Raw genomic sequence first — 14,254 nt, 5'->3', positions numbered from 1 at the left:
ACCAAACAGATGAAACCTCTTAAATATTCCTAATGCTGTCATAATTTTGACCACCACTGTGTATTATCTGTTACATACAGTCTTTACAATTATTAACAAAATTTTTGAGAATGCATTGTGAAAAACTGTGACTTCATATATTTTTAATCCTCCTAAGACCCAGGAAATGTCAACAAAGTACAAGCTTTTTTTCTTTTTTATTAAATAAGTGCCTATATTGGAAACATCATGATGCAACAGTTTTTTCAGATGCAGTTTTTAAAATTTTTATGGAATGTCCTTTGTGGTGGACAGTTTTCTTTTTTTTTTGTATAAAGTTGTGAAACTCTTGTCCACAAATGTGGACAGAAAACCCACAGCTGGGTCTGAGGAGGTTAATGTAAACTGCTCTCACTGTAAAGTGCTTTATCTAGTGATGCTTTTATGGAACTGAGTTGTCTTTTTTTGTTTTTGTGTTTTTTTGCTGCAGCTGTTTGTGTGTTTGTGTTTGTTGTGTGAATGGGAACCAATGCAGGTTTGGTTTGTTGTTCATGTGCCACATAGTGCATTTAGTTTTACTCTTGTTTTGGTTTGAATTTATCTCCTTAATTATCACCCTGTTTTCTTATTAAGTGGGGTGTTCTTTTTTTTTTTTTTTTTTCTTTTTTTTTTTCTTCCAGTGAGCTCCGTCCCTTTGGTCAAATTCAGATTCTGTTTTTTTGCATGTGTGGTCGAACTGGAGGCCAAAGCCTGTCACACAAATTCCTTTTCATTCAGCTGGAACAGAAAGAAAGAGAGAAAGACAAAAAGGGGTGAAAGTAAGAGTGAGAAAGAGAGTGAGTCAGGGAGGAGGAGGAGGAGGAGGAGGAGGAGGAGGAGGAGGAGGAGGAGGAGGAGGAGGAGGAGGAGGAGAAGCCAGGAGACATTTGGAGTTGAGTGGACGAGCACAGACAATCCCTGGCCCACAGCGCTGAGTGTCATATAAACCACCCCTTCGCTCGCCCTTTTTGTCCCATTCACTGCCCCCCCCCACTCACTCACTCTCTCTGCCCCACCCAGTGGCCTCTCTGTTCAGGCTTGGGGGGGTTCGCCTGTCCCTATAAAAGCCCTGTTTGTGCTCTGATCCAGTTCAATCCTCAGTCATGGAGACCCAGAGAGTCCAGTCCTCCTACAGGAAACGCTTCGGGCCTCAGGGCTCAAGCGGCGCCGGCGTCCGAATCGGGGGCCTCTCCTCCAGCCGCCTCTCCTGGCACGGGACCCCCAGGAACCTGACCCACTCCAGCCCCGTGTCCCGCATCTCCCTGGGCTCGGCCAGCTCGGCCCTGCTGCTGGGGAGTCCCGCAGACCGGCTGGACTTCTCGGCGGACTCCCTGATGAAGGCCCAGTACAAGGAGACCCGCACCAACGAGAAGATGGAGATGATGGGCCTCAACGACCGCTTCGCTAGCTACATCGAGAAGGTGCGTCTGTTGGAGCAGCAGAATAAGGTCCTGGTGGCCGAGCTGAACCAGCTGAAGGGGAAGGAACCCAGTCGGCTCGGAGACATCTACCAGGAGGAGCTGAGGGACCTGAGGAGGCAGGTGGACGGGCTGACCTCTGGAAAGGCCCGGCTGGAGATAGAGAGGGACAACCTGGCTGCAGACCTGGCAACCCTGAAGCAGAGGTAGGAGCCAAAACAGCACTTTTTTTTTTTTTTTTAAGATTTTGCTTGATTGTTGATATCATCAGTGTAATTTTTGCATTTTACAAATTCATCCCAGAGGCCGAATTGGACTCCTGCTGACAGGAAGCTAAAGGATAGACTGTTGTGTGGAGAAGGGGTGGGATTAAATGAGTTCGACTTCCTCCCACTCCTTTTCAAATGAGCAAATGAAGTCAGGTATATATATAAGTTTTTTTGTTTTTTGTTTTCTTCTATGACTTCTTACAACCTGTTTTATTTGTAAGGACTAAGTAAGTAAACTAAACTAACTAACTTTGGAGGTTCGGTTTTGGTCCGCAGGCCGTATGTTTGACACCTGTGACTTCAATAGATAGATGGATAGATAGATAGATAGATAGATAGATAGATAGATAGATAGATAGATAGATAGATAGATAGATAGATAGATAGATAGATAGATAGATAGATAGATAGATAGATAGATAGATAGATAGATAGATAGATAGATAGCAAATCCAACCAGATTTTTAAGAGTTTATTTAAATTATGAAGGAGGAAAATGAAATTAAACTTTTTTTTTTTTTTTTTAGTTTAGTTTACTTACTTAGTCCTTAGAAATAAAACAGGTTGTAAGAAGTCATGGAAGAAAACAAAAAACAAAAAAACTTATACATATACCTGACTTCATTTGCTCATTTGAAAAGGAGTGGGAGGAAGTTGGACTCATTTAATCCCACCCCTTCTCCACACAACAGTCTATCGTTTAGCTTCCTGTCAGCAGAATACATGAAAAGTCAAGTCCCTTAGATCTTTTGTAAGTAATGAACCTCAACTCTTAACATACCACCTCATCCTCCAGTTTGTCATAAACAGAATCAGAAATACTTTATTAATCTTCAGGGATAAATTTGTGAAAAACATAGACATGGATAAATAGATGTGTTTATTTGTTCTTCATAGGAACATTGTTCACAGCGCATCACACATAAAAACATGACATATAAAACATTCCTGATGAACATGAAGTAGTAAAATATTCCCTTCTGGTGTTTGTCACTACAGATGACAACATGGATTTAATAACCTTGACTTAAATAAAGGGCACAATTACAAAAAAACAACCAAAAACAAAAACATATGGCATAATACAAACCCCAAAAACAGCAATTCCACACCATATACCTGCCCAAAAAACAGCAAATACAACAATTTTACCACCATATACCCACCACCACACATACCCAACTAACATTACAGTCTCTTGCATTTGGGATGAAACTTCTGCTGAATTTAACATTTTTCCAGTTTACTGACCTGTAGCAGTGACCAGAAGGAAGTAGTATGAAATATGGATTAAACATGAAAAATTAACACATATGGGGAAACTTTTTTGTCCACTGGAATGGAAGGAAATGCACACAATAAAGTAATATAAAATGTAAATGTTCAAATGAAGTAGAAGTATGCATTCTACACAGTGTAATAGTAAAATCACACCGGTTTGACTCATTATTGGAAGATGTGTTCATTAAATTTACATGGATAACTGTCATACTCGCACAAATTGTAAGTTTGGAAAAACTATTGGAATTAAAAGTCATGCATATACTAACAGTCATTCTCTATAGCAGGGGCGTCAAACTCATTTTAGTTCAGGGGCCACATTCAGCCTGATATGACAGAAGGTGGGCCGGACCAGTAAAATAATATGAACAATAGGATAAGAACTGTTGAGTGAAAAAAGTAAATTCCACAATGAAAATGTTTACATCTGCTAATTATACTTGAACATAACATGAACAAATGTGAACAACCTGAAAATTATTTAGTAAAATAAGTGCAATGTTCACAATATTCTGCCTCAGTTTATCATTTATACATGTGAATCACAATTTAGAGATCACAGTGGATCTACAAATACATCAAACAATAAATAACAGGGAGAATATTATTAAAATTCCACATACTTGTCTTAAGACATTTCAGATATTCACATTTTTTGTAAAAGGATAGTCTGTAAATGTAAATATTTTTGTGTAATTTTACTTTTTTTACACTAAAACAAAGAGACAAATTTACAGTTTTCATTATTTATAGGTTGTTATGATAGTATTTTACTGGTTCTGATCCACTTTAGACTGAAATGACCTAAAATGGTTTTAACATCCTTGATTGTTCATATCTTCAGTGTAATTTTTGCATTTCACAAATTCATCCCAAGGGCCGGATTGAACCCTTTTGGTGGGCTGGATTCGGTCCCCGGGCTGTATGTTTGACACCTGTGCTCTATGGTATGCATTAAGTTATTAAATTAAATAAAAACAAAACTATGTCATGTCTTTCAGTCTTCTCTTTTGTTTTGCACGTTTTCATTCATTTTCATTGTATCTTTCAAACACACAAGACTTTAACCCTTTCATGCATACTGGTCACTCCAGTGGACAGTTACTCTACCGCTTTAATCTTGTATATTCATGGGTTTTGTTGTTTTAGTTCCATATCAGCCAACACAGTGGACACTTATGCATCATCTCATAAACTGCATTTCATACCATTACTGTAACTTTGCTGTTCTTGATTGGTTCTTGAGTGGAAATCAATTGTTAATATTTATTTTTTGCATATTATCTCCATGAAGTGAGTAATAACTAGTATTAGAATATGTTAAAATGTGAGAAAACATCAGATTAGCTGCATTAAACATGGTTTCATTTCACTGCTTTCATATCACTTTATGATATTGGGTTTTAAATAAATGTTTCTTTGCTTCAAGAATAAAATTCATGGTGTAGCTGAGTGGACATTCTTGTAACTCCATGAAAAACAGGTTGATCTAAAAAAAAAAATAAAAAAAAAATTCAATCATTGTTTTTGTTTTTTTTCATGCCTAAAGAGGAATAAAAACACTCAGGAAAAAAAAAATCTTGATTAAGGTTCTCATAATTCATGCATGAAAGGCTTAAGATGCTTTTTAATTATTTTTTTGTCTTTTTACACAGTTTTGGTTCATTCTGCTGTGCACCGGTTGCTTTTGGACAAGGATGAGAAAAATAAATTCAGTTCAAATCCTGTACAAACAGTCCAGGACATTACGTCAGTGGGAGGTTTTTCTGTTTTTTTTCTATGTGCATTTATATGCAGATTTGTGTGTGATGTGTTGGAATGCAGACCGCTGTGAGCTGCCCAGCTTTGCTTCTGGATCCCTCTTTACAAACTTGATCCTGACTGAACCCTCGTCCCCATTGAGTAAGACCCGAGGAATGAGGTGAACACAATGGAAGCCGTCCACAAAAGCCAGCACACAGCCAGGCAGATGTTCCCTTGTCCCTGAATACCCGCTGAATCTGAGGCCTTTTTCTGCATTTACTTAAGGTGGACACGCGGCATGAATGTATAATTTAACCCATAAACACCCAAACATCCACTGGTGACTAAAACCATCTACTGATGTAAACTGTTTAATACCTGCTGATCCACTAATCCTATCAATACATGTCAATAATTGGTGTAAAATACAGTTCTTCATCTTTTCATGGTCATCAGATATGACCCATTTGGACGTTCAGAGGCTCCGTAGTTACTGTGGAAACACCGTCATCTTCTACAACATTGATTCATCAGTAAAACCCATGGAGTTGGATCAATGACAGTGGATGGACACACTCTGATTTATATATAATATTGAATAAAATAAGCAGAAATGAATGAAAAACTACAAAATAATAAATCATGTGGAAAATAATAAGCAAAAAATGTACTAAAATAAACTAAAAAGGATCAAATAAGCAACAAATTCAACAAAAACAGCTAAAGTAATGAATAAAATGAACAAAAATGAATAATAAATCAACAAAATAATAAATAATGTAGAAAATAATAAGCAAAAAACTTACTAAAATAAACTAAAAAGGATCAAATGAGCAACGAAATGAACAAAAACAGCCAAAGTAATGAATAAAATGAAGAAAAATGAATTATAAATCATCAAAATAATAAGTAAAATGAAAGAAATAAACCGGAAGTTGGACAAAATTGAGGAAAAATCATAAAAGAGGCAAAAAAAAATGTAGAAAAATATCAAAATAACTGACAAAATGAACAAAAACAAACAAAATATTAAATAAAGTGAATAATGAAATGCTGTCACTTTCTACAACATTGATTCACCAGTAAAACCCATGGAGTTGGATCAGTGACAGTGGATGGACACACTGGGTTTATATATGATAATAAATAAAATAAACAGAAATGAATTAAAAAAAAAACAAAAACTACAAAATAATAAATAATGTGGAAAAAATAAGCAAAAAAATGTACTAAAATAAAGAAAAAAGGATCAAATAAGCAACAAGATAAACAACAATAGCCAAAGTAATGAAAAAAATGAAGAAAAATTAATAATAAAGCAACACAATAATAAGTCAAATGAATGAAATAAACCACAAGCTGAACAAAACTGAGGATAAAACTATAAAAAAAGGCAACAAAATGTAGAAAAATAAACAAAATAACTGACAACATGAACAAAAACAAATAAAATAATAAATAGAGAGAATAATGAAACACTGTCATCTTCTACAGCATTGATTCACCAGTCAAACCCATGGAGTTGGATCAGCGACAGTGGATGGACACACTGGGGTTATGATCAATTATCGATATATTTGCTAAAAAAGTCAGTTTTCTTCAATTTTCTCTGTTTTGATGTGATAACCTACAAATTAACTCTGAGTTTTCATGAACATCTACATTAAATATAGGAAAATACATGATTTACAGTGAAAATGGCAAAATACAGATGATAGGATGATAATAAATGGTGATAAATCATTTAAGAAAACTTAAATAGAGAGAAAAATTCATGTGGGAACCGGCACAAAACTATCACTGGGTCCTTATGGGTTAATTTAAACTTCAGAATGAGTGATTGGAATTAGCTCCAGACTCCCCTCGGCCCTCTGATTTCCACGCAGGCAGCTGCTGCTTCTATAAAAGAAGGCAGAAGAATAAGTGTTGGCTGTGGCCCGGGAGGTCAAAGGTCACTTTTGTGATTCCTGCTGCTCTTCTTCAACCATTCAGACAAGTCTGCATGAAGCTGTACAGATGTTTCCCCCTGGACTGATACGGCAGATGGACTGGAGGGTGGTGTGTGTGTGTGTGTGTGTGTGTGTGTGTGTGTGTGTGTGTGTGTGTGGACTCCATCCCGTGGGAAAGGCCTGTGGATGTTACATCATGTGTAATGATGCGTAAGTCGTCCTTTCAGCTGAGCCCCAGACGTCCTCTGGACCACGAGGAACAGCGCCGGAAAAACCTGATGGATGCACTTGAAATCTGTTTACAGTCCTGCACAGTGGGACTCCAGTACATCCGATCTGAAGAACACAGAACGCTTTAATGCGACTGCTTTTCCTCTGCAGAGTTAACCCTTTCATGCAGGGGTGTTAAACTCATTCTAGTCCAGGTTCCACATTCAGTCCAATTCAATCTTAAGTGAAATAATAACATAATAACCTAAAAATAATGACACCTTCAAGTTTATCTTTTTTGTTTTAATGCAATAAAAAACATTCAGTTACACTAATGAGATGAGATGAGATGAGATGAGATGAGATGAGATGAGATAAAATAAGGTTTTCCTCCCAGGTTATTTGCATTTCATTTTGTTTTACGCTAAAACAAAGATAAGTGGTTCCAGACACAACAAACCCCGCCCCTCGCACGTATTGTAGCTTATTTTGGCATCGATCCAGCTGATGTCATCATGTCTATGCATGTGCTGATGTTAGCATAGACATAAGCAGCATAGACAAGTTTTGGTCATTAAAAGTAAATGGGAAAAAAAAGGTTTTAAAAATTTGTAAAAAAAAAAAAAATTAACTTTGACCTACTTTTCCCAAAATGTAATCACATCTATTCTGGGTCACTGGTAATCTGTAAACCCAGTTTGGTATGAATTCAACCAATAGTTTTGCTGCTAAAGTGTTAACAAACAAAGAAACAAACTGAAGCAAAAACAATACCCCTTGCCTCCCCTTCGGGGGGTGGGGCAAAAGTTTGGATTTGTCATTATTCATAGGTTATTATGATAGTATTTTACTGGTTTGGTCCACTTAAGATCAAGTTGTTGTGAACTGAAATGATTTTAACATCATCGATTGTTAAAGTCTTCAGTATAATTTTTGCATTTCATAAATTCATCCCAGGGATCCCACGGATTGGACCCTTTGGTGGGCCGGTTTTGGCCCACGGGTCGTATGTTCAGTGCCCCTGCTCTACTCCATCACTCCTTCATCTTCATAGTTTTCAGCGTTGACATGACTGTGGTCTTAATTTTTCACCATAGAAAAGAAACAGTACCAGTAAAAGGAGGTGAAAGGTTTGGAAGAACCCGATCTGGTGGATCAGACAAACTGAAACTGGATCTAAATTCCCATCCATTGAACTGAACTGATCGGCTCCGCTGTAATGAAACCCTAGTGCTGTTATTTCAGTTTGAATGTGGATTTTATCTGGTTTCAGATCAGTGGCTCTACTAAATCATCTGTGCTTTGTGTTTTCATTTTTTCTTCAGATTACAAGATGAGATCGGACTCCGACAGGACGCAGAAAACAACCTGAACACCTTCAGACAGGTGAGTGTGTTTCCAAAGCCACGCTTCCATCACTCAGATAATCCCTGAAATCATCTGAACGTCCACTCATCGTTACAGGACGTAGATGAAGCGTCTCTAAATCGTGTCCAGTTGGAGAGAAAGATCGACGCCCTGCAGGACGAGATCAACTTCCTGAAGAAGATTCATGAGGAGGTGAAAACTGATTCTACGTCTCAGTAAACTTCAACACACTCTTACCGTTTTCCTGATGTTTTCTTCTTTTTGTCAGGAGTTGCGTGAGTTCCAGGAGCAGATCCTGGCCCAGCAGGTCCACGTTGACCTGGATGTGTCCAAACCAGACCTGACAGCTGCTCTGAGGGACATCAGGGTCCAGTATGAGACCATGGCGTCCTCCAACATGCAGGAGACAGAGGACTGGTACCGGTCCAAGGTCAGAGGACTCAGACCGTCATAGACTAAACCTGGACCTACATGTATCAAGGGGTGATATTATTAAGTAGAAACTATATTTCAAATACTCTTACTCTAAATGTTTACGGTCCTGTGTGTCCAAATGAAACAATAGAACTTTTTAGGGTTAATGCAACATAAGTAGATATGAATATACAGTTAAATATAATCATCTCGTCAACAACAACAAACATTTCGTCTCTCCTCTACCAGACTTCTTCAGTTGTAATTGCTGCTGGGGGAAAGTGGACTTATAAACCTGTAGGGGCAGTGGTCTGTAGAAGAACTACCAAGAAGAACCATGACCTGAGCAGATGAGAACTTACACAGACACATCTAACCTGGTTTTCTTTTCATTTGTGCACAGTTTGCTGACCTGACAGATGCAGCCAATCGAAATGCAGAAGCCCTGCGTCAGGCCAAGCAGGAGGCCAATGAGTATCGACGTCAGATCCAAGTGGTGACCTGTGACCTGGAGGCTCTACGTGGGTCGGTAAGTCCTTGAAATCACAGAAAGGAGCACCTGTGGGTCGACTACAAACCAGTCTTACATCGACAAAGTACTCCTGAAAAGTTCCTTGAAGAGATCCAGTGATTGTGGGGGCTCTGGTGGTCATGGGGGCTCTAGTGTTTGTGGGGGATCCAGTGGTTGTAGGGGCTCCAGTGGTCATGGGGGCTCCAGTGGTTGTAGGGGCTCCAGTGGTCCTAGGAGCTCCAGTGGTTGTAGGGGCTCCTGTGGTCATGGGGTCTCTAGTGTTTGTGGGGGATCCAGTGGTTGTAGGGGCTCCAGTGGTCCTAGGAGCTCCAGTGGTTGTAGGGGCTCCAGTGGTCATGGGGGCTCCAGTGGTTGTAGGGGCTCCAGTGGTCCTAGGAGCTCCAGTGGTTGTAGGGGCTCCTGTGGTCATGGGGTCTCTAGTGTTTGTGGGGGATCCAGTGGTTGTGGGGGCTCCAGTGGTCCTAGGAGCTCCAGTGGTTGTAGGGGCTCCAGTGGTCATGGGGGCTCCAGTGGTTGTAGGGGCTCCAGTGGTCCTAGGAGCTCCAGTGGTTGTAGGGGCTCCTGTGGTCATGGGGGCTCCAGTGGTTGTAGGGGCTCCAGTGGTCCTAGGAGCTCCAGTGGTTGTAGGGGCTCCAGTGGTCCTAGGAGCTCCAGTGGTTGTAGGGGCTCCAGTGGTCATGGGGGCTCCAGTGGTTGTAGGGGCTCCAGTGGTCCTAGGAGCTCCAGTGGTTGTAGGGGCTCCAGTGGTCCTAGGAGCTCCAGTGGTTGTAGGGGCTCCAGTGGTCATGGGGGCTCCAGTGGTTGGAGGGGCTCCAGTGGTCCTAGGAGCTCCAGTGGTTGTAGGGGCTCCTGTGGTCATGGGGTCTCTAGTGTTTGTGGGGGATCCAGTGGTTGTGGGGGCTCCAGTGGTCCTAGGAGCTCCAGTGGTTGTAGGGGCTCCAGTGGTCATGGGGGCTCCAGTGGTTGTAGGGGCTCCAGTGGTCCTAGGAGCTCCAGTGGTTGTAGGGGCTCCAGTGGTCCTAGGAGCTCCAGTGGTTGTAGGGGCTCCAGTGGTCATGGGGGCTCCAGTGGTTGTAGGGGCTCCAGTGGTCATGGGGGCTCCAGTGGTTGTAGGGGCTCCAGTGGTCCTAGGAGCTCCAGTGGTTGTAGGGGCTCCTGTGGTCATGGGGTCTCTAGTGGTTGTGGGGTCTCTTGTGGTTGAGGGATTTCTTGTGGTTGTGGGGTCTCCAGTGGTCCTGGGAGCTCCAGTGGTGGGCCGGTTTTGGCCCATGGGTCGTATGTTTGACTCCTGTGAGACACATTTTCTGTTGGGTTAATTTGAGCTTTTTTGTATCATAAACAAACAAAAATATGTGTAAGAACCAACGTACAACAGTAAAAATCTATCAGATAAGTGACATCAATAAGAAGTGTTTATGGGTTTTATCTTTGTTTGTTTATTTGTTCCTGTTAAATTGTCTGTTTCTTTTTTAGGGGAAATGATGCAGGAGTGCATTGTCTCTTATTCTCTAAGACAAATTTAGATTTTTTCTTGTGTTGAGAGAAAGTTCAACTTAGAATGAAAAAAATTTACAGAACTGTCAGAAATCATCAAAAAATGTTGGATTTTGGCTTTTATGTGGGTATAATCATTATAAGTTGTAAATCTAAACATCCTACTTTCCTGCACAATTAAAGTTTGGATCTATTTAGAGTTTTTACCGTAGAAATTTCCCATTGCATCAGAAAGGATTGTGAAATTTTAAGAAAATTTACAGAAAACTGTAAAAACCATATCTGGAGTAAGACCAGTGTGTGCAGAGAAGGACCAGAGCAGTGATATCAGAACCACTGTCACCACCACTGTAGAAGTGACCTTTAAACGTCCACCTTTAATTAAACTGGACTGAATTATGTCTCCTCGTGTCTTTGTCTCGTCCTCGTCTCCTTCAGAATGAATCCCTGGAGCGCCAGCTCCGGGAGATGGAGGACCGCTTCGCCATGGATACAGCCGGTTACCAGGATACGGTGGGGCGTCTGGAGGAGGAGATCCAGGCGCTGAAGGAGGAGATGGCCCGACACCTGCAGGAGTACCAGGACCTGCTCAACGTCAAACTGGCCCTGGACATCGAGATCGCCACCTACAGGAAACTGCTGGAAGGAGAGGAGAGCAGGTGAGACGGGTTCGACCACGAGGACGCAAAAGAAGTTAGTTTGGGTTCAGGGGTTCTGCTGTTATTTAAAAATAAATAAATATTCTTATTGTTATTATTACTTGTACTTGTATATTGTTGTTATTATATACTAATATACTATATTAACATTATTGTTATCACTATATGATAACTTTTATCCTTGATTATTAAACGATATATAAATACATACATACACATATTGTGCATGCTATAATATACACATTATATTACATTTATAATATTATAACATACTAAGCTATTTATTATTGTTATTATTATTATTATTATTATTATTATTATTATTATTATTATTATTATTATTATTATTTTTAGTAGTGGTAGTAGTAGTAGTAGTAGTAGTAGTAGTAATAGTACTTTGCCACTTGTTTCTACTGGTACTTTCAAATGTGCTATTACAATTTTTTTACAACTGATTTTTAAAATAAATAAATATATTGTACATATTATAATATAACATAATTACTTTTAATTATTATCTATTATTATTACTACTTTATTATTTATTTCTACTAGTATTTTCTAATGTGTAATTGCCTGTTTTTCACTACTATTGTTATTACTATTACTGTACTATCTTTACTATCTTTCCTATTTGTCTTGTAATATGTCTTATATATATATATATATATATATATATATATATATATATATATATATATATATATATATATATATATACAGGATGCATCTATCTATCTATCTATCTATCTATCTATCTATCTATCTATCTATCTATCTATCTATCTATCTATCTATCTATCTATCTATCTATCTATCTATCTATCTATCTATCTATCTATCTATCTATCTATCTATCTATCTATCTATCTATCTATCTATCTATCTATCTATCTAATATATGCACATTCAATGTTGTGCTGCTACTGGAACCTTAATTTCCTGAGGGTTCTGCCCAAAGGATCAATAATGAATAATCAAATCTGTTTTTATGATCAGTGACTGCAGTTACTTATTGACACTTTCATGTTCTTTCAGGATCACAATTCCAGTTCAGAGCTTTTCCAACCTGCAGTTTAGAGGTCAGCAACACACACACACACACACACACACACACACACACACACACACACACACACACACACACACACACACACACACACACATACATACACACACGCACATTTATTTGATTTTTTTTAAGCCTTAAAGACTCACAACTATTTATATAATTTATGATGGTGATTATTATTATTATTATTATTGTTATTATTATTATTATTATTATTATTATTATTATTATTATTATTATTATTATTTAAGTAATTTGCCTTTTCTTTTTTATGGACTCTATACATTAGTCATGTAAAATAATGGTTGGACAATGTAAGCTCGTACATAAAGTGTGTAAGAGAGTCACAATGAACTCACTGTACATTGTGTAAGATGTTGTTTCTATTTTTTTTTTGGTTATTATCTTCAATATTTTAAGGTGTTTTGTTTAAATTTGTAATTTCTTTTTGCCTTTTGTTCACCTTTATGTTTTGTTCCTAAAGATAGATAGATAGATAGATAGATAGATAGACTGTGCTTATTATAACATAATTACTTTTTTACTCCTTTATTCATTTCTACCAGTATTTTCTAATGTGTAATTGCCTGTTGTTTTTTTTTTACTACTATTTTATAGCTATTGTTATTACTATTTTCTTTTTTTCGTCATATAATATTTCTTATATGCGTACATTCACTTTACAAAATATTCAAAAATAAACATTTAAAATAAAATTGATCATTATCATAGTAAGGATCAAATACTTAGAATAAAGAAAATGAGACAAAAACAACTTAAAAAAAAAACGTCAGCTGTAGTTTTAACACTTTATTTACGATTAAGCAGGAGAATATTTCACAAATCTAGTGAAATAAGTGAAGTAAAATTCAGTACAACTTGGTTTAAATTGAGAATGTGAACAAAATAAACCCTGTAGACAATTAAAAAAAAAACCTTTAGTCCAGTAAATATAACTATTATAATATATGTCTTGGTTTAAATTTTCAGAAACCAACCTGGACACTAAAACCCCTGAGGCCCATGTGAAGAGGAGCATCCTGGTCCGGACTGTGGAGACCAGGGATGGGGAGGTATGAGCGTGTCACTGCACCTCCCAGCGGTGTCCACCAGGGGCCGGTGTTGGACCCTCTGCTGGTTTTCAGTGTGTCTGTGCACCTGATGCCAGACTCCACAAACACAAAACCTCACCAGAGATTTACTGTGTTTTCACCTTCTATTTTTGACCCTCCTCTTTTTTTTTCTTTACAGATCATTAAGGAATCAACCACTGAACACAAAGATCTTCCCTAAACAACCATTTCTTTGTAATTAATAGAATTTTTTTGTTTGTTTTTATTTTGTTTTTTAATTTTTTTCCTTCAAACTCCAACTTGGCTGCATCATTTACAGGCTTTGTTTTCTATCACTTAATTAAAGCCTCCCCTTCTTTAGAATATCTACCAAAACATTCATTATATATTCATATTTTTTGTACAGTTTCACTTTAAGTTTGATTTAATACATGGGTCAATATGACTACATGGTGCCTTTGGTGCAGAATCGAACTGTCACCATAAAAACAATACAAAATAATGAAGTTCTGTTTTTGTTTTGTTTTGTTTTGTTTTTTTATGAATGGGCAAATACTTAAACATATATCAATTCAATTTTAAACCTCTTGAAATGTGATTTTATTAGTTCATATCATTTTCTTTGAGGGAATGTACCTGATTTGTGCATGTCCTTCTAACTTTAGTGAGTTTACTAATTTTTTGAATGAAAAAAAAAAAAAAGTAATACTTTTTAGATGTTGTCATTATACTCAACAAGTTTTTTGGTAAAACA

At 37.9% G+C, this 14,254-nt stretch overlaps 1 protein-coding gene across 1 annotated transcript; it reads left to right on the top strand.

The window, feature by feature from the left end:
* Window positions 1-1,054: 1,054 nt before the first annotated feature.
* gfap (glial fibrillary acidic protein) lies at window positions 1,055-14,013 on the top strand. The gene is made up of 9 exons (XM_030142125.1): window positions 1,055-1,642; window positions 8,214-8,274; window positions 8,353-8,448; window positions 8,525-8,686; window positions 9,074-9,199; window positions 11,135-11,355; window positions 12,394-12,437; window positions 13,418-13,500; window positions 13,679-14,013. Exons 1-9 carry the CDS (start codon window positions 1,122-1,124, stop codon window positions 13,718-13,720), a joined length of 1,356 nt encoding a protein of 451 aa, XP_029997985.1. The 5' UTR covers window positions 1,055-1,121; the 3' UTR covers window positions 13,721-14,013.
* Window positions 14,014-14,254: the final 241 nt, after the last annotated feature.

Source organism: Sphaeramia orbicularis, chromosome 8 (assembly GCF_902148855.1).
Source record: "Sphaeramia orbicularis chromosome 8, fSphaOr1.1, whole genome shotgun sequence".
In the NCBI taxonomy this organism is placed as follows: Eukaryota; Metazoa; Chordata; class Actinopteri; order Kurtiformes; family Apogonidae; genus Sphaeramia; species Sphaeramia orbicularis.
Note: the sequence above shows the minus strand (reverse complement) of the source record. Positions and strands in the feature narration are given on the sequence as shown.